The sequence below is a fragment of the Carassius carassius genome, chromosome 6, assembly GCF_963082965.1.
Source record: "Carassius carassius chromosome 6, fCarCar2.1, whole genome shotgun sequence".
In the NCBI taxonomy this organism is placed as follows: domain Eukaryota; kingdom Metazoa; phylum Chordata; class Actinopteri; order Cypriniformes; family Cyprinidae; genus Carassius; species Carassius carassius.
Genome location: NC_081760.1, coordinates 13,354,263 through 13,370,523, shown reverse-complemented (window position 1 = coordinate 13,370,523; position 16,261 = coordinate 13,354,263). Strand labels below are relative to the sequence as shown.

General features: G+C 35.6%; 2 protein-coding genes and 2 long non-coding RNA genes across 7 annotated transcripts; 2 read left to right on the top strand and 2 right to left on the bottom strand.

Moving 5' to 3' along the window:
• The first annotated feature begins 930 nt into the window (after positions 1–930).
• On the top strand, positions 931–4,511 carry LOC132142135 (uncharacterized). Its single transcript, XM_059551762.1, has 3 exons — positions 931–1,340; positions 2,902–4,366; positions 4,449–4,511. The coding sequence occupies exons 2-3, from the start codon at positions 3,026–3,028 to the stop codon at positions 4,509–4,511; spliced, it is 1,404 nt and encodes a 467-aa protein (XP_059407745.1). The 5' UTR covers positions 931–1,340; positions 2,902–3,025.
• Positions 4,349–15,932, top strand: LOC132142394 (uncharacterized). Of its 4 annotated transcripts, XM_059552209.1 has the most exons (13): positions 4,349–5,306; positions 6,604–6,697; positions 7,668–7,810; positions 8,195–8,251; positions 8,461–8,535; positions 8,925–8,993; positions 9,090–9,143; positions 12,029–12,097; positions 12,201–12,254; positions 13,301–13,369; positions 13,900–14,114; positions 15,103–15,262; positions 15,757–15,932. In XM_059552209.1, exons 1-13 carry the CDS (start codon positions 5,114–5,116, stop codon positions 15,852–15,854), a joined length of 1,350 nt encoding a protein of 449 aa, XP_059408192.1. In that variant the 5' UTR covers positions 4,349–5,113; the 3' UTR covers positions 15,855–15,932. The 4 variants fall into 4 exon arrangements, with proteins under 4 accessions (XP_059408192.1, XP_059408194.1, XP_059408196.1 ...); XM_059552211.1 differs by lacking the exon at positions 8,195–8,251 and having other exon boundaries at positions 15,757–15,931; XM_059552213.1 differs by lacking the exons at positions 8,195–8,251; positions 8,461–8,535 and having other exon boundaries at positions 15,757–15,929.
• LOC132142397 (uncharacterized) lies at positions 10,234–12,485 on the bottom strand. The gene is made up of 3 exons (XR_009434056.1): positions 12,208–12,485; positions 12,011–12,085; positions 10,234–10,281 (listed from the first exon to the last, which is right to left on the bottom strand). It is a non-coding gene; the product is annotated as an uncharacterized LOC132142397 (long non-coding RNA).
• On the bottom strand, positions 13,949–15,599 carry LOC132142395 (uncharacterized). The gene is made up of 3 exons (XR_009434054.1): positions 15,458–15,599; positions 15,094–15,200; positions 13,949–14,084 (listed from the first exon to the last, which is right to left on the bottom strand). It is a non-coding gene; the product is annotated as an uncharacterized LOC132142395 (long non-coding RNA).
• Positions 15,933–16,261: the final 329 nt, after the last annotated feature.

The following is a 16,261-nucleotide window of genomic DNA, read 5'->3' as shown; positions in this document are numbered from 1 at the left end:
TATTAGGAAAACACTATTTAAGACATTTTAAGACTTTTTGAGGACCTGCAGACACCCTGAATATACCGGGTATATATAGCGGTTATCAAATTGATCAGAAAAATTAAAATTATTTGCAGCTTAAAACAAACTATTCAATGACCAACAACACAATCTTTAATTTAGTACCTCATCCGAGTGATATAAGAGGTTCAATAGTTGAGGATGGAGGAGAGGGTCCTCACCAGGTCAGGTTTCCACAGCTGTGCAGCCAAGGCAGAAGAAACAAGGAAACTAGAGAACAAGAAAATGTGTGCCACACACATCACTCATATATCAAAAGGAATAAATATAATAGTTAATAATAATAATAATAATAATAATAAAAAAGTGTTTTACAACAAGGTGTCCACATTGAGTCTGTGGGTTGCCATTGTAAAAATCACTCCATCCAACTTTCCATCAGACATCCACAGTAAGACAGGACTCAAGCCTGTATTAACTGTTACAGAAATAATAGAATAAATATATTTGTTTTTTTGTTTTTTTACACTTAACACAGATGTTGTTTAAACAAATTTATATTTCACCCAAATTAACTTGAGCGCTTTACTGCCCAATATCCATTTTCATAAAGAGAGAAAAAATTAATAAAAATTACCATTGCCACTGTGGCAAATTGTGTGGCACTGAAATATTCAGGGCAAGTGTAATGTGACACACAGAGAGAAAACGATATATGTACACATTTCAATATTTTCATATTCTTTTAGTATTGATTGTCAAATTAAATTTAAAATGCCTAATAAATATAATAACTAATAAAATAAACAATATATTTTAAAATATCTTCAACATATGGTGAAAAAAAACACCCATTACATTTACAAATAAACAGAGCAAACAAGTAACCTTTGACATTATGTCCTTGAGGTAACCCTCACTCTCACCCTAAAAAAACAACAACAAAAAACACCTGATCTAAGCAATATTAAACCATTAAACTGTAGCAATATTTATAACAACTCTAAACATGAACACATTGGGTTTCCTGTATTAAGCTCAGGAAAAAATAATAAAGTAATTAAAAAAATATATGAATGAATGTCACGTGACCGTAGGCTACATATATGCGATGACCGTTGTTATTTGTATCAGATGACCGTTGTGATTTCCTCAGCCTACTGTACCCTCAACATTTTTTGATCATTTTCCTCACATTAATAACCTGTAAATAGAACCAGTTGTATATATTAAGTTCCTGTTCATTCATGACATGTCTTTCTACTACTGTTGTTTTAAAAGTTAATTAGTCGTCTTTAAGTTTGTTTGTAGTTTGTCGTTAGTTCATCAAGTGGTTGGTAAGTAACATTTATATGGATTAATCAGCCTTTTGATATCTTTACGTTTAATTATATTCGAGATAAGAATCATTATACATGGAAACACATACACTTAAATACAAACAAACTAACTAAAACTAAATACAGAAATGTTAAGGGCGCTTTTTCCCCTCGCGAAAACAGCTGATGTACGTCATCAAATTCACTTCAACGCCATTCTGAGCGAATCCAAATCACCGGTGGGCGGGAAAATCTGAAGCGCTGCTCTACTCAGTACTGATTGGCTAGGGCCTATCGGTACTGAGGAATATAACGTAGAAATTTAAAATATTGCTATACATAGCACTTGCGCTGAATCTAAAATCCATCACTCTGTACCCTCAAATAGTATACTTTTCAAGGGACACCCATTTGTGCTGGTCCAAAAACTAAGTGGACGCAATCAAGTGCACTCGTATTTTACACCGCAATAACAAGTAAGATTTACACTCAGCGGTTTTTCGAAATTGCTCGCTAGTTTTCATTCATTCCTACAAGTTAGCTGTAGTATTGGACGTCGTAAGGGGCTATCTCGGATTGGTTTAGACCCACCAGCTCTGAGAAATGTAAGGCAAGTCAACCATGAACAGAGGCTCCGAGCTAACGTAATAACAGCGGCCCGGATCAAGTTACACAAGCACTAAACGTATATGATGTCCAGGTAAACATAGGCGAAATCACAAAAAGTCCGGTTCAGTGACAACAGTTTAACAAACTCACGGTTGCGGGATTTCGTTTCAAGTTTACCTTACCAAACCATTCAGACTTCGCTTGTACCATGACGCTGATCAATTTTCTCAGTTGAATAAGGCTTTGAACCCGTGCCATGTTGTTCTTGCAGCGCGACATCAGCACCTACCAGCCAATCGAATGCCTTGCTTGAAACAGAGGAAACACAATTAAAATCTCGCGAGACACTAAGCGCCATTCAACTCTCACCTGAAGATTAGATTGACACCAAGCACGCCATTATTGTTATTGTTGCATAAGATTTCTATTTTAAATAAGTGCTGTTGTTTTTAACTTTTCATCAAAGAATCCTGAAAAATTTTCACTGGTTTCAAAAGAAAATAAATAAATACATATACTAAGCTGCACAACTGTTTCCAACACTGATAATACGCTGATTTGATGCACACAATTGTGAAAAGATTTACATTGAATATATGTACAGTGAAAATTTACTTTCATAAAATAAACAGTCAAGACCATTTCTTTCAAACACATGAAAATCTAACCAGTACCGAACTTTTGTCTGTGTAAATGCATAATTTTATGTGAACAGATCTCTTAGGTGCAACTGCTGTTTTAAAAGAACACAATGTGATGAAAAGAGAATTACATCTATGTTTAAACCTCAATTACAGAAGACTGTCAATCTCTGATTTAAATCAGATATACTATATTGTACTGTAAACTATTTATATAACCATAAAATGCATCAGTTCAATTGAAAATTTAGATATGTAATAGTTTATTTTTTATGTAGTTATTTTAAATTTCAGCATTTAACTATGTCCTTTGTTTAATTTGACTACAGAAAGTTATCCATTACCATCCGTCAACCAACTAAAGGTATGTACATTATGTTAATGCATTAGACTTGGTAGGCCAGTAAACAAACAACAAAAAAATAGGTTTGTTTGTATTAAGGTCTTAATACTATGGCTTCAAATGAACCATCCTATTGGACACTGAGACGAAAAGCAAAGGACAAGGTGGATCAGCAACTGCAGACAATACAGGCAACAACTTGGGGGAAAGAATTCGGTTGGATGCACAGTAAAACCGTTCAAGGTCAAAATGATGATGACGATACATTCATGGACTGTCTCTCTCATGTTGATGAGACTGAAGATGTCAGAAGTGTTCCTGATGACACTGAATCAGACACAGAATCAGAATCAGATCCAAATTCATTAGATGATGATTTGGCATCCTGGGCTACTGAACACAAAATTACACATGTGGCATTGAATTCATTGCTCAACATTCTACGGCTACACAGTTTAAATCTACCAAAAGACTCGAGGACATTGCTAGGAACTGTGCGTTTAAACCCTGACATACAAGACAAGGCTGGTGGCCAGTATTACCATTTCGGAGTGCTGAATTCAATTGCAGAGGTGCTACATCAGAATGTTGACATTCTGCGCAACATTCACACGCTGGAGCTTCAGGTCAGCATTAATGGTTTGCCTCTCTATAAGAGCTCAGCAACACAGTTCTGGCCCATCCTAGGGACACTGCAAAACATCAAACAAGAGGAACCAGTGACAATAGGTTTATTTTGTGGCACAAGTAAACCTACATCCCTAGCAGAGTACCTTCAAGAATTCATCTCTGAAGTAAATGAATTAGCTAAAGGATTTGAATTCGATGGAGTGATGTTCAATTTAATACTCTCTTCGATGGTCTGTGATGCACCTGCCCGTGCATTCCTGAAAAATGTTAAAGGTCACACAGGCTATCACGGATGTGAAAAATGCACACAGGATGGTTTGTACCTAGAAAATAGAATGACATTTCCAAGAACTGACATGCCTTTAAGAACTAATGAGAGCTTCAGAAATAAGACAGATGCTGATCATCATCATGGTCCATCACCTCTTGAAGAAACATCCCTAAACATGGTCTCTGGTTTCCCCCTTGACTACATGCACCTTGTGTGCCTCGGAATCATGAGACGGCTTCTTCTCTTGTGGCTTAAGATGGGTCCTCTGACTTGTAGGCTGTCAGGATTTCAAATAAACACATTGTCAGAAAGACTGTTAAATGCTCGGAGAAGTGTGCCCATGGAGTTTGCAAGGAAACCAAGGGCACTGAGAGAAATTGATAGGTGGAAGGAAACCGAGTTTAGGCAGTTTTTACTGTATACCGGACCGGTCATGATGAAAGATCTCCTGAACACAGAGGTGTACAAAAATTTCTTGCTACTTTTTGTGGGAATCCTGTGCAACAACAGTTTGATTGAAGAATACTGTGATTATGCCAATGACTTACTGGTACTCTTTGTCTCTCACTTTGGTCAACTGTATGGTCCACAATTCTTGTCCTACAATGCACACTGCCTTGTGCATCTTGCAGATGATGCGAAAAAGCATGGTGTCCTTGACAACTTCAGTGCTTTCAAGTATGAGAATCACCTAAACAAACTCAAAAGACTTCTGAGGAAACCAACATGCCCACTCAGTCAAATAATAAAAAGACTCTCAGAAATGCAAAGATGCTGCAAAAAAACTCACAAAACCAGGCCACATCTGCTCAAAAAACCACATGCGACTGGTCCTCTTCCTGCATCCTTCCATGAGGCGACACAATACAAAGAGTTGAGAACAAGCCCACACACTCTGAAATTGGATAAGGCAAACAGTCACGTTTGCATTGGCGGCAAAGTTGCTAAGCTGCAAAACATCATTTCATGAAGGGATGAAATTTATGTTGCTTACAATACCTTCAACCACCAGGAATCCTTTTTTGACTATCCACTGCCATCCTCTACACTTGGCATTCATTTAGTGGATGACCTCTCAACAACAGTTGATTTCTGCAAGTTTGAGGAAATAGAGAGCAAAATTTTTCTTGTCCCCTATCACAATCAATTCGTTTCAATTCCTCTTTTACATACAAAGTAATTCTTTATCAGCACTTTTTGTTTCATAGTTCATGCATTTCAAATGCATTGTTCAAAATTAAGTTTCATTTAAGAGTTAATAAAAAATACGGGTTTCAGGCTTGCAAAAAAAAAAGAAATGTACCTAATCGTGGAGTTTGAGGGAGAAGGGACGACTGGACCAGCTGCCAAGTCCTGGTATGCAGATGGCTACTCGTGGTGGCCACCATATAAAGATCTTGACAGGTTGCTGAAGAGTGTTAGGACAATGGAGGCACCACAGCCAGAAAAAGGGTGGACCCGACATAGAGCAAGAATCCTGCACGAGTCTGGTAAGAGTAAATGATGCTGTAAATTAAACAATGATTTTCCCCAGATTACCTGTAGTGGTCAACCAATATATCACCAAGGCCAATTTTTCAAATATCGGCATCAGCTGATAAGTTATTCGGCTGATGCGTTCGAGGCCGGACTTTTATTTTGATGGCACTGAGAATGAGAGCACCAGAGCACAATCCAATTCAAGTTTATTTGTATAGCGCTTTTTACGATTCAAATCATTGCAAAGCAACTGTACAGAAAATTAAGTTTCTAAAATATTTAGTAGTAGCTTTTCAGTGATGACTGTCAGTTTATGTGCATATGGTAGAAAAATCGGAAAAATCAATAGAAGACATAAACAAACAGACGATTAATACTATTAACAGCAATTATGCAATCAAACTTATAGCACAATGTGATAGTTCTGTTGTTGATTCAGGGTTAGCATCATCTGGGGTCTTCTGAGGGTCAGCATCATCTCTTCTCGGATGTTCTGGATCCAGACTGGAGCTTGTGTAAATCCTAGTTACCACGGGATGAAGATCCCAGCAGAAACAGAGACATCATTAGCATAGCTGCTGTTCCAGCCAAGTGAAATTAATTAGTTTATCCCAAGCTAAAAAATAATAATAATAATACGCATTTGCTCAGATATAACTGCAGTCCAAAATTATAAGATGCATTATTTGAATGCTTGGCCAAAGAGGTGCGTAATCTAGATTTAAACAGAGACAGTGTGTCTGAACCCCGAACATTATCAGGATCTTGTGTTCTGCAGTGAGAGCCATCTCCACAAACTTTCCAGATTACCAAGTGCCCTGTTGGTTACAATATTTACTTTGTTTATATATTTTTAATAATTTCTTTATTTGAGAAAAATACTGAAATAGAATTACAGAATCAGGAAGTTATCATCTAAAGTATATTTATTTTACACTTTTATTTTTAATACAATTCATTTTCAAATCATTTCAAGTTTCTCAAACATTAAAAAAAATAAATAAACATAATTAAAATAAAAATACACACACGTACACATACATATAAACACACAAACACTCAGATACATATATATACACATACATACACACATACATATATATATATATATATATTCACTTTATATCGGCCATCCTGATATCTTGAGATATCGGCAGTCAAAAAAAAAAACAACATATCGGTCGACCACTAATAACCTGTTTTTCATTTTTCTGAATCTTTGCACATCATTTATATACACTGTAAAACATGATCTCATATAGCTTTAATAAACAAAAATGAAGCCGTACCTGCATTTCTTGTTTTCAGCATCTTTTCAGAATGTAGCCAACAATTGGAAGAAGGCCAGCTATACTTCTGACATAAACTCAGAACCTGAAATTGCTGGAAAAAGGATTCCCAAGTAGGTCCTTGCAAAAAGACAAAAGAAATGATTTAACAAATGAAAATGGCATCATTTGCCTTCATGTGTCATCTATCTTTAACATTTAAGTAAGGGATAATGCACGGCTAGCTGTGCATTAAACCATTTAATGCTACGAGGCCGTTGAATGAATCTGATTGGCTGATTGGTTTTTGTTAGTCCTATAATTTGTTATTACAGTTTACTATGCAAAGTGATGTGGAACAGTAATGTGGTCAAGAGAGCTGCCTGGAACTACGTTTGCAGTGCGTTTCACAGAAAATAATTGCACACCTCAGAATGTTCGTCAGCCAATCAGATTCAAGCATTCAACACCCCAGTAGTATAAACTGTTTTAAGAGAGGCATAAAAGGGAGCGTTCACCCAAAAATGTCTCACCCTCATGTCATTCCAAACCAACAAGACCTGCGTTCATCTTTGGAACAAAAATTAAGATATTATTGATAAAATACCCCATAGACATCAATGCCACTACCATCTCAGGAAGGTATTAAAGTCATTGTTAAAACGGTGCATTTTTTTTTTGTCAAAATGCCGGCTCCTGCATCAGCACCTGTCATGAATGCATGTCAGAGACTGACACAGAAAAAAAATAACTGTTGAAAAAGTATTATCCTCACTTCATAATTAAGGTTGAACCACTGTAGTCCTTATTTATTTTCTGGGCCTTGAGGTAGTAGTTGCAAAGCTGTCTATGCAGGATCTGAGTGCTCTCGGATTTCATCAAAAATATCTTAACTTGTGTTCTGAAGATGAACAAAGGTCTTACAGGTTTGGAACAACATGAGGGTGAGTAATTAAAGACATAATTCAAATTTATTGGGTGAACTAACCCTTTAAGGAGAAATACAGCAGAAAAGTTATTGAGCACATTTCTATGAGTATTTGCTACATCACACAAAGAGGCAATGAATGTGTGCAGTTGTTCTTTTTATCTTTGTTTTCCTAGAAAGAAAACAAGTACAGATCATATATACTCGTCAGAGGACGAGGCAGCAGAACAAGCACCCATTAAAAAAAGAAAAGCTGCAAACAAAGCAAGTGTTCCACCTGCACCAAAACCTCCAGCCATTCCAAAACTTAAAAAAAAAGGTAAATGGAAAATAATAATAATAAGAAGAATTAAAAAAAAATATATAGTAATAAAAAAATGAATGCCATAAATAAAAGAGAGTAGGGGGGGGGGGGTCAACATGAAGATTTAACAACCAAATAACAATGGAATTAGAAAGATGGCAGCATTGTTATTTTATTTTTTACATAAAGATTGGTAGCTATATTAGTAAAATCTGTTGACTTCAACAATCTTGTGACATTCAATATTTTGGTTTAAGAAAAAAAAAAAGAATGAAAATATCAAATTTGATTCAGGAAAGTTTCTGAATTTTTTATGATCTGACACAAAATGACCCAGTATGAAGTAAGATTAAAGGTGTATAACAGACAGAACACAAAAAGTTACATTTCTATTATCAGGTCCTAATGTGCAACCTCAGGTTTCACAGAGCAGAGCAGTAAACGCTCTCAGCAACGGTAAGTCTAAACTTTATATTTTATCTTAATTTCATTTTTATATCCAAATCTACAATGTTTAATAAAAGTTACAACTATCCAATTGTTGAAGCATACAGCTGCACTGCTTGGTCCTATTTTGTGTGAATAAATTCTAAGAATTACCAGTGTACCCATTTTTAAAGGTGATTTTAAATTTTAGCCACTAATGATCCCCCAATTGTCAACAGCATGTGTCAATCAGCAACAATGGGACACGGAAGACCAACAACAGACCTGGTGTGAGAGTCTCCCCAGCTTCCAAGGTAAATAATTAGTTGTATTAGGCTAGCTGGAAAGATAAATGTAGAATAGATCAACATTTGATGCAATTAACTGGAAAGTTAAATCATAGAGAAAACTGTGAATTACTCATGTCATTCTAAACCCAAAAACTTTACATCTTCATTTGTGTTTTGAAAATATCCAATGAACTCAGGGATTTCGGTTCCCACATTTCCATAGTCCATACAGAGATTGTAGAAGTAACTGATACAATATGAGTGGCTAAATTCCAATCTTCTGAAGATTCATAATCGCTTTATACAATTAACACATTTTTTTTTATATGTATGCAACTGTCCCTTTAAGATTATGAACCGTCATTACTCCACTTAAACTGCTTGATTCAACTTCCCTACTCCACGTTTCTCAGCTCCACTGCGCATGTCTCAGCCAGACCATGACGGAGACGGCTGGTGTGCTGCTCACCCTAACACACAAGGTAAAAGCATAATCATGGATAAAGGAAATCTGAAATGCATCTCACAGCATTGAAATAAATCTAAAAAAATGTAACAACATTGTGTTCAATCCATAGAGCACACGTTTGCTGTCCTGAGACCCTCAGGGGACCACCAAGGAAGAGGCCAGAGTAAGTTCATTACACAAATACACTCAAGTCATTTTTTTAATTTGACACCCTTCACAGATCCTTCTATTATTTAAAAGAAAAGGAGTGGCTCATTATTATTATTATTATTATTTTACCATTTTGGGCACTCTATATACATACTGCAGACACAAAAGTTTTCCACAAAAGTAAATGTGAATGTGAATTTTGTGGCATGACAGATCAAAGTTCAAACTGCAATTGCAATGCATCAATGTACATTAAAATAACTGCAAAGTAGATACATAGATACATACATGGATAGATACATAGATCAAGTATCTAAACAATGCCGCGAGTGGGGCTTGAGGAAGTGACGTCAATTGCGTCTGCACAGTGAGACATAGGAAACAGAAATATTGCAAAATAAGAATAATAACAACGCGACTAAATGAGATGAAAAAACGTATAACAACATTTCGTTTCGGTGAACAAAAATGAAGACATTTTAGCATAGTTTTTATTTTGTAAACCACATTTAGTCTCGTTTTTATTCGTCAACAATATTGCATTATACAATTAATTATAGTCATCGTCACATGACCAGCATTTACGTTGCGTTTTGTCTCATTTTCGTCACATGATAAAGGTTCGTTGACAACGATATTTAGTCAGAATTTTCATTGACAAAAGCAACACTAATGCCAACCAACCAACCGAATATTCAAATAATCAAATATTCTGGTCCAGCCTTACTTGACAGTGATTTATATTTAATTAATTAATAGGATAAGCAAAATTCACATACTGTTTTATTGCATTTGTTTAAAATGTATTGTAGTATTTTGCAAATCACATGGGTAGAGTTCTTTTTACTGTGTGGATGACCGTCAGCCTCCACCGAAGAACGTTTTTGACCCAGGAAAAACCCTGGACTTCAAACATCATGACCACCAACCCCACGCCCCTCAAATTTTTTTATACTGATCTGCATGATTTCACATGGCTCATGATTTTATACCCCAAAAAAATAAAACGTAATTCTGGCTACTGAGTGTGTTGCAGGCCTTAGTTTGTTAATTTGCAAAATGTAACAAGCAAATCTCACCCACTCCATCTTTCTCAGCTCCAATGGGCATCTCTCAGGTAGACCATAGCGACAGCTGGAGTGCTCGTCCACCTGACAACAACATTAAAGAACATTAAATAGAATAAAGATTAATATTCTTTCCATTGACTTCCATTAATATGCATGCGCATCTTGGTGACTCTAGACCTGCGAATTCACATCACGTGAAACTGTATGACCAATAGCAGTTTGATACATCACAGCAAAAAATTTTAAACTGCAGCGCTGAGAGAAAGTGGAGTAGATTGTGTGTTTTTACCTTTTAAATGTATTATTATGTGTTGTGTGTTGAATTTAAATGTTTTTTTTTTAAACAACACTGCAGAGTATGACATCATATCATAACTGTTGCTGCGTCCAAGGAAACTTTGCAAGCTCAAAGTCTAGTGTGACCGCAGCATTCACAACAGTAGTAGTAACAGTAGTACTACTGTAAAGTAAACAATCCCCCACGTGGGGTGCATTCTAGTGATTGGCTAAAACAAGGGAGATATCTGATTGGTTGCAGATCATTCCCTGTTTAAAAAAAGGCACCTGTGTGTCGAGCCAAGTCAGAGGAGTCTCAAAATTCACACACAAATGCAGTGAAGTTCACAGACCGCAAGCAGTTTGTAAATCAAGATATATGTGTGTGTGCATCAGAAATACATTTCTGAATCTTGTCCTGTGCATTTGTGAATCTTGAGTGCATTTGTAAATGTTGTTTGCATTTCTGAATTGTGTGTGTATTTCTGAATTGTGTGCATTTCTGAATTTTGTATGCATTTGTGAATCTTCTGTGCTTTTTAAATTTTGTGTGTGCATTTGTGAATTTTGTGCGCATTTGTGTATCCTGTGTGTGTATTTATGAATTATGTGTATGCATGTATGAATCCTATGTGTGCATATGTGAATGTAGTGTGTGCATTTATCTTTATTGAGACTCTTTTGGCTCCATAAGTTTAGCCCCTTACACACATACTGTCTTTACTGGTAAAGTTACCATTAATCGATCATGTGTGAACAGGACCTTTTCAGAAATCCTGGTAAATATGTTTTGGCAATGATATCATTCTTATGGAGATGACATGATTACTCTGAGCTGTTTACAAAGCTCCGCTGCTTTATAATGAGCTTTTCTACGTAAATACGCGCTAGATGGATATATTTGACCATTTCGCTTCACAGCTTTTTGTCACGCTTCTCCATTCATCAGGGCTGCGACTCTGTAATTGAATACTATTATGCGCGTCTCGTGTTTATAAAAGCAAAACATTCTGACTGGCTACTAATGTTAGTTTGGTTGAGAGTGAAAGTTGCACCTCTCATACAATTGGTAGGCGAACTCATGGACTCAAAAGTGATATCAATCAACAAGATTCTTTATTATTTATTATGATTTTTATTTTTTATGAAGGACTAAATGCTGCACACCGGAAATCCGGCACGGTGCCGAAGAACTTTAAGGCCTGTTTTACTGTATAAAGCATATTTTTTTAAATAGTAAAAATATATTTCACAATATTAGTGCTTTTACTGTATTTTGGCTTAAATAAATGCAAGCTTGGTGAACACAAGAGAATTCTTTAAAACATTAAAAACCTTACGGTTCAAAAAGCTTTGACTGATTGTGTACGTTACCATTTACTGACTTATTTTCTTCTGGATGGCATTGATGGCATGATTTTACTTTAAAAATGGATTTTAATACATATTTTGCTTTGTTTTTATTATTTTCTGAAATTCAATTAGCTAGAATTTTAATGTGCATTTACTTGTCTGAGTAACAAGCAAATCTCACCCACTCCATCTTTCTCAGCTCCAGTGGGCGTCTCTCAGGCAGAGCATCATGGAGACGGCTGGAGTGCTCACCCACCTGACACACAAGGTAAAAGAACATTAAATAGAATAAGGAGATGAAAATGAGAAAAACTTCATTCACAGCATTTAAAACCAGATAATATAACATGCATGATCTGTTTAATCCATAGAGCACACCTTTTCTGTCCTGAGACCCTCAGGGGCCCACCAAGGAAGAACACTGAGTAAGTTAAGAAGGGGAAAAACACAGTGTCTGATAACATGAACAATGTCCAGGAATACAGACATGATGGACTGCTACATTCACAGGAAGTTGTTTGTTCTGAAAGTACAATAATCTGCACGTTTTTGTAGAATTGAACTAAATCAAACTGCACACAATTTCAAATCATATTAAATATCATGATTTAATGGTATATAAAAGTTTAGGGTATAATAGGACATGACAGCATTATTGTCCATTTTAATCATGTTCCAAAAATAATGAAGTTACACCAAAAAAAAAAAAAAACTCTTTGGTACATACCATCAGTTTAGAAATCACGGTAGCTATGATTTTAGTAAAGCAGGAGAAAAAAAATAATCAAAATTGTGTTCTTTAGTAAACAGTGGTTTACTGAACAAATTTGGTCTCTCTTAAATTAACTACAACCAAAATTATTTAATGGATAAAACATTTCAGGTAATGCCATAAATAACATAGGGAGTCCAGTTAGTTGCACATTACTATATTGTAGGTTTAATTTAATGAAACCCAAAGTATTAAATTCCAATAAATTTTTAGATTATATTGGGACCCTTTCACGCCACAGCCTCACGAATGAGCCACATCTGTCTGAGTGTAAACAAGTACCGGTAGGTGTGTTCAACTGGACACAGCTCTGCACAGGACCAAGAGAGTTACAGCAGACTGCTTTGTAGGTTTTTGAATTGCTCTCCCGGATGTCAACACCAATCGATCTGCACGTTGTCGCTTCTTGTCGAACACACCTAGTGCTGCAGGTTTATTGGCTCACTGATGTTGACAAGATTAAGCCTTTAGGTAACGAAGTTTGGTATCGAACGACGAGGTTTTATCGATAATGCTGTCAACAGAATACCAATATAGATTTTTGGTCGATGTCAATGTAAAAATAATTGAACTAAACTCTTATTACAGTTATTATAAGAGGCAAAGATGTTTTATGTTTTTCTGAAATTTGGTTTTAATTTTACGGTGTATTTATTTGTTTTGGTAACAAGCAAATTTTACCCACTCCATCTTTCTCAGCTCCAGTGGGCGTCTCTCAGGCAGAGCATCATGGAGACGGCTGGAGTGCTCATCCACCTGACACACAAGGTAAAAGAACATTAAATAGAATAAGGAGGAGAAAACACTAATTCACAGCCCTTGGCACAATCTAAAACTGAATAACATAATATTTTGTGTTCAATCCATAGAGCACACCTTTTCTGTCCGGAGACATTTCTGATGTTGAAACTATCATCATTAGCTTACTTTACGTTTTTACTTACCAACTCCCCCTTTGAGCTCCAGTAAGGCTCTTTAGCAAACCAGAAAACACTGAAATGCATATAAGGGTCACGATAAATTTTTTTTTTTTGAAAATGGTAAACATTTTACCCTAAATAATGTGACATTCTTTTGATAACCTCAAGGCAGATGCATGTAACACTACATCTAACATTTAAAACCTTACAGTAAATTTATACTTACAGGTACTTCTCGTGGGAGACAGGAATATCCAGAATTGAGTACTGTAACAAATCAATGTACACGTACGTTATTTATTAATTTAAATAAGTTGCAAAATGCATAATTTAATAGATCAAAGCTACATAAAAAATAAATTATCTTCTGTATTGCAGCTGTAGAAAGGGCAATTCTGGAAACACTAGAGAAAATGGACATGAGGATCAACCATCTGACTTCACTGGTCCAGTCTCTAGTGGGGAACAGGCGTATTGTACCCCAAATGCAGATGGCTGAAGAGGAAGAGGGTGGTGTCTTTCCTCTAGCATCTACTGCAGACCTAGATAGGCTGGAACAAAGACTGGCAGACAGAGGGTTTATGCAGAGAATGGTAAGATCACTGAAACGGTCAAACCTACAACTACTAACAAAATGTAAACAAACTGTTTGTGTGCTAACATGTGTGTGTGCATGTTTATACACACTACCAGTCAGAAGCATGGAATGATTAAGTTGAAATGTTGCTGAAAGAAGTCTCTAATGCGCACTGCATTTACTTGCTAATGTATAAAATTAATGAAAAATAATTAGCTGTTATTTTTAAATATTGTTATATGCTCATTAATCCAGCCTCCATTGTCACATGAAAAATCATTAGAATATGCTTATCAGTTAATAGCCATTATTAATGGCAGTTAATAATAATGGTTCATCTGATCAGTGTTAATTATCATCAAAAACATTTTTTGCTACTCATTATATTTTATAAAAACCATAACTATTTTTAAAGATCTTTAAAAATTAGAAATACAACTGATTAGCAGTGGTTAAAATCATACGTTATTTTGGCGTATCATAGTAGATGCATTTGAAAGTTTTATTATAATCCTACTCTGTGCGGTTATCACCAGTCTATTAAAACATGTCACTAGTTAAAATTGCTTATTTCTCTGGATTTAAACATTCTTCGAAACATTTGGGATAATGTAAGTACACAACACTGTTCGAACAGTGCACTATGGTTTACACAAACACTTGAAACAGTACAACCATTTTCAACCTTTGATAATAATAATAAATGTTTCTTGAGCAACAAATCAGCATATAGATTCGATCATATCCTGCTGAGAAAATTCAGCTTTGCATTACAAAAAAAAGTTATATTCTAAAATAGTTAAATTTAGTTCATATAAATAGTTTCATGATATTAAATTATACTGCATTCTCAATTAAATAAATGAATCTTTGGTGAACATAAGAGGCTTCTTTCAAAACAAACAAACAAAAAAATCTTAATTGTTCCAATCTTTTAACTAGATGTGTATAGAATACAGGTCAATTTAATGCTAAAATATTACTACAAAATGTACCTGTTGAAGGTGAACAGATTATCCATCAGTGGCGGGCCGAGCATGAAGAAAACAGTATGGAGGATTTGCTCCAAGGTGTTCTCCACTGACGTCGCCCGGCAGTTGAACTGGTGCGGGAGGGGAGACAAGAGAGGGATCCGAAAAACACACATCGGAGCACTCCTAATAGGTAAGTTCAATAATGTTACACAAATACAAACAATAGAATTAATGAACCAAAAACCATTGCGCACGCGAAACAACTTGGTATAACGTTACTCGCTGATTAACAAACAGGTGATAGTCATCATACACAACGTAATTTGGAAGTTATTATAAAACCGATCGCTGGCACAACGCGATTAGTTTTAAAATCTACACGTACCTTAAGCAAATCTTCTCTTGCAACTAATCTAGACGTGTATTCTGCACGGCACATGGTTAGGCTGAATAACGCGGGAAGAGCTTTGAGGCGCGCACCCTAAATCACGTGCATAGTTCACGTGCTGTCTTCTTGTTTTTTTTTATGTTGGCGTCCAGCAGCTTAAATTATTTGTTCTTTATGCTATTTAGATAACTTTGTCCGATTTATACAGACGAACCAGATAAAGAAAAAAATATCTAACGTTCATTTCAATGTAAGTATATTTTTACATGTTTGTAATTGTTTCTTCTAACACACAGCTTCAGCTATGAGGAACCCCGTCCTTCTGTCTCCAACCGAAGCAGACGCGGAAAAATTTATAAAAGATTTCCTACGCTTGGCCCCAGGGAGGATTTAACTTTTTTATTTTTTTGAATGCCTGTATATGTTACAAATAGTGTATTGTTGTTTGCATAAACTTGTTTTGTATAAATTAAATGTTTTTTTTGCCTGTTATATATATTTAATAAAATCAACAAATGTATGTTCTTTAGTTGATCGTTTGGTTTATTTGTTCATTATTATGTTTGGTAATTGTAACATGACGGAAGATTATTTAAAACCTCGCAAGAGTATTTTATTAAAATAATATTATTTTAATTAAATGGTAGGGGAAAGTTTTGATAAAACGACGTCTGTCCTACATCAATCAGACATCAGGCAGACGTATGAACATCTGATTAACATCGTTTAAAGAGCTAATTCTAGACGTTCTAATTCATTTACGTCTGGAACACATCGGCTAGGCGTCATCTTAACAGCTGG

What these genes read in the sequence shown, in the direction of transcription:
- LOC132142135 (XM_059551762.1), top strand. Translation starts at nt 3,026, where the DNA reads ATGGCTTCAAATGAACCATCCTATTGGACACTGAGACGAAAAGCAAAG. An exon ending in ATTATGCCAATGACTTACTG is followed by an intron (nt 4,367 to 4,448) that starts GTACTCTTTGTC and finishes TGCATCTTGCAG; the next exon opens with ATGATGCGAAAAAGCATGGT.
- LOC132142394 (XM_059552209.1), top strand. Translation starts at nt 5,114, where the DNA reads ATGTACCTAATCGTGGAGTTTGAGGGAGAAGGGACGACTGGACCAGCT. An exon ending in GCTGGAAAAAGGATTCCCAA is followed by an intron (nt 6,698 to 7,667) that starts GTAGGTCCTTGC and finishes TTGTTTTCCTAG; the next exon opens with AAAGAAAACAAGTACAGATC. An exon ending in CCACCAAGGAAGAGGCCAGA is followed by an intron (nt 9,144 to 12,028) that starts GTAAGTTCATTA and finishes CATCTTTCTCAG; the next exon opens with CTCCAGTGGGCGTCTCTCAG.